This window comes from Anarrhichthys ocellatus, unplaced genomic scaffold, assembly GCF_004355925.1.
Source record: "Anarrhichthys ocellatus isolate YVR2014 unplaced genomic scaffold, GSC_Weel_1.0 scaffold67, whole genome shotgun sequence".
Taxonomy (NCBI): domain Eukaryota; kingdom Metazoa; phylum Chordata; class Actinopteri; order Perciformes; family Anarhichadidae; genus Anarrhichthys; species Anarrhichthys ocellatus.
Genome location: NW_022280097.1, coordinates 1369379 through 1372714, shown reverse-complemented (window position 1 = coordinate 1372714; position 3336 = coordinate 1369379). Strand labels below are relative to the sequence as shown.

The 3336-nt window shown below is 44.1% G+C and overlaps 1 protein-coding gene across 1 annotated transcript; it reads left to right on the top strand.

Annotated features, from left to right (window-relative positions):
• The first annotated feature begins 976 nt into the window (after positions 1 to 976).
• On the top strand, positions 977 to 3322 carry sox14 (SRY-box transcription factor 14). The gene has a single exon (XM_031872996.1). The coding sequence runs from the start codon at positions 1557 to 1559 to the stop codon at positions 2268 to 2270; it is 714 nt and encodes a 237-aa protein (XP_031728856.1). The 5' UTR covers positions 977 to 1556; the 3' UTR covers positions 2271 to 3322.
• Positions 3323 to 3336: the final 14 nt, after the last annotated feature.

The following is a 3336-nucleotide window of genomic DNA, read 5'->3' as shown; positions in this document are numbered from 1 at the left end:
TTTGTAATTCTGTCACTGCGCAAGGCGAGCTTCGCGCAAAGAAGTTCACATATCAATATGGGTTTAACTGTGCGCGCGCGTGCGTGCTCGCCTGGCAGGCCGTTTCACTATAAAGGAAATGCTAGTTTTGTGATAGTTATTGTGGCATCCTCTTTAGAGTGAAATGCTGGGGAAAAGGTCACACCTGCTGGAACACTGATGCGAAATATGTTTTGTATATATTTTTTAAATATATTTTTGATATATAATTTTTTTTTGTCCCTTCCAGTGCTGAACCCGTTCACACTGTGCTTTTTTGTGACCACCCTGCAGCTGCTGAAGTGTCTCTGAGCAAGACAGGGGTCTGCCATGTTATGTTTTTTCATTCAAATTTCTCCAAGAAATGAAGAGCCTATTCATTATTATTATTAGTATTAGTATTATTATTAGTAGTATTATCATTATTATTATTATACATCCCATCACTCAAAAATAAATACAAAAATATACACAAATCATAACTCTATGGTGTATCTATATGTATTGTGCCATATATTTCTGTGTAAAGCCGTGCAGTAAATCGGCTGCACGGTACAGTCACCTCTCTGGATTGAAGTCAGGTTTTAGCTGGAAAATAAGAAAAGGTTGAAGGTCCATGTTTGTTGCGATTCATTACATTAAATGGATTCGGGGAGGGATCCAGAGTACACCCCCCCCCCACACGCGCCCCTCTTTCCTTATTTTTTGTATCCTTCTTCTTCTTCTTCTTCTTCTTCTTCTTCTTCTTCTTTTTACCACCACCCGGTCTTTGTTTATGTTGTAATGTACATACATATAATTCTTCTTTCTTTTGGAGGGAATGAGGGGGGGGGGGGTGTTGAAGGTATTATAGTAGCCGGTCTTCGTGCTGATTGGGCGCTCAGGTTGGCGAGTGAACGCCCTGCAGATTATGTCAGATTGCGTGCGGGAACCAAACCAGCCCAGCCTTTGAACTTCACCGCTTTTGGCTCGTATTCACGCTCTTCCGCTCATTTCCAAGCCAGGTGCTTGACGACAAACCTTCAGCGCGCGCGAGAGAGAGAGAGAGAGAGGGAGCGAGAGAGCGAGAAAGAGAGAGAGGAAGTGTGTCGCAGCAACAAAAAGAAAATAACACTTTTTTACGACTCCTGCAAACTGACTGCGGAACATTGCTTTCACCTTTGTGGATTTCTTTACATCTTACATGTGTTTTTTGCTCCGCCTGTGTTTCCTGCCGCAGTTCTGAACGAGAGTTGTAACCGGACTTGAACGCGTCGGTGTGTTTTTAACTCTGGGAAAAGCAAAAGCCAGTTCGCTGGATTTTTTGTTTTTTTTATTTGATTCTATTTCATTTTCGCCGTTTGCCCCCCCACCCCCCACCCCTCTACCCCCAGACTCAGAACATCCCCAGACGTGGCATGACTGGTAGATCTGGCATCTGGACAGGTGAATAGTTTCCCCTTCCTCCCGATAACAACTTTTTTCCCCCCTCGTCGTTAACATTGGGGATAAAAAAAGTACACTTTTATTTTTATTTTATTTAAAAAACAACAACCAAGATGTCAAAACCTGCCGATCACATCAAGAGACCCATGAACGCGTTCATGGTGTGGTCCCGGGGCCAGCGGAGGAAAATGGCTCAGGAGAATCCTAAAATGCACAACTCGGAGATCAGCAAGAGACTGGGCGCCGAGTGGAAGCTGCTCTCCGAGTCCGAGAAGAGACCGTACATCGATGAGGCCAAGCGGCTGCGGGCTCAGCACATGAAGGAGCACCCCGACTACAAGTACAGACCCCGACGCAAGCCCAAGAACCTGCTGAAGAAGGACAGGTACGTCTTCCCTCTGCCTTACCTCGGGGACAGCGACCACCTGAAGGGACTCTCTATCTCGGCCGCAGACTCCCTTTTGAGCCACTCGGAGAAAGCCCGAGCGTTCCTGCCGCCCACGAGCTCCCCGTATTCCTTCCTCGACCCGAGCCAGTTCACCTCCAGCGCCCTCCAGAAGATGACGGAGATGCCGCACGGGTTGAGCGCCGGCGCTTTGCCGTACGCGTCCTCTTTGGGATACCAGAACGGGGCGTTCGGCCTCGGGTGCCCGAGTCAGCACACCCACACCCACCCGTCGCCCACGAACCCGGGCTACGTTGTCCCGTGCAACTGCACGGCCTGGTCAGCGTCGAGTTTACAGCCCCCGGTGGCCTACATACTTTTTCCAGGTATGACCAAGGCTGGGATAGACCCATATTCATCCGCACATGCCGCTGCCATGTAACCCTCAAGACTTTTTTTTGTTTTTTAATTCACTTGAATACTGAAATGCATGTAAATATATTATGGACAGCGCGCCCCATTAAAAAAAGAGGCATGGACAGTATTAATTGCCTTGGACATGTTATGGCGAAAAAAGGAGGAAAAAAACTAACTTTTCCAGAAATTCAACAAGTTCCTGACCTGAGCAAAGGAGCTGGGATTTGGTGTAAAGGACGGTGCCCTGTGAACTGTAAGAAATGTAAATGTTATAACGTTTATGGCAACCAGAAAAAAGGAGGCCTTTAACTTTATTTATTGTGTACATTTCAATGCCGATATGCTGGTTTGTGTTGATTTTTTGATATAGGGTACTCTTTTATTTTGAAAAAAAAATTGGCTTGCACAATTAGCGTTCTTATTTCCTGTATAGGCCTAAATAGTCTACATTTTGGCACTCTTAATGTTAGGTGGTCAAAATCAGGACCTATAGGCTGGATTACATACGGGTCATATTGTTTATATTTATCGAAAACCTGGCACATGAAACTAGACGGTCTATTTAAGATGACACACAAAAAAAGAAGAAATAATCATTTACATCCAAATGTTTTATTTTGTTTGTTTTTTACCTGTGGTTCAGTGCTAATATAGTCACACGCGTCATTTTTGTTTTGTTTAGTTTTTTTTTAAGAAAAACTTCTATTTGAATTCAAGGAGTTACATGTGTATTACCATCTAAGATGGTGATTTTTAAAAAGCTGTCATGTTATGGAAAGGATAATGTATCTAGAAGGTTCCTGCTCTTTGTTCAACTGCTGAGCAAAGGCATTTCGAATAAAGACAATCTGTCTTCAACGCTATCAATTTCCTGTATTTGTAGGTTATTGGGCACTTGAGATGAGAGCGATAGCGCAACGCTGCGTGTGTTTGCGGGCGCTGCGGGGGGAGTTCAACATGGCAGAGTGAGGCGTATTTTAAATCGAGAAAATACCAAAAAATAACAATAATGTAATTTAATAAATGCTGGCAACGGAAACGACAATTCACAAAAAACAAATGTCTTCTTTTAAAATAATAACTTGAACCCC

Excerpts from the sequence above, each read along its gene's own strand:
- sox14 (XM_031872996.1), top strand. The coding sequence starts at position 1,557 with ATGTCAAAACCTGCCGATCACATCAAGAGACCCATGAACGCGTTCATG.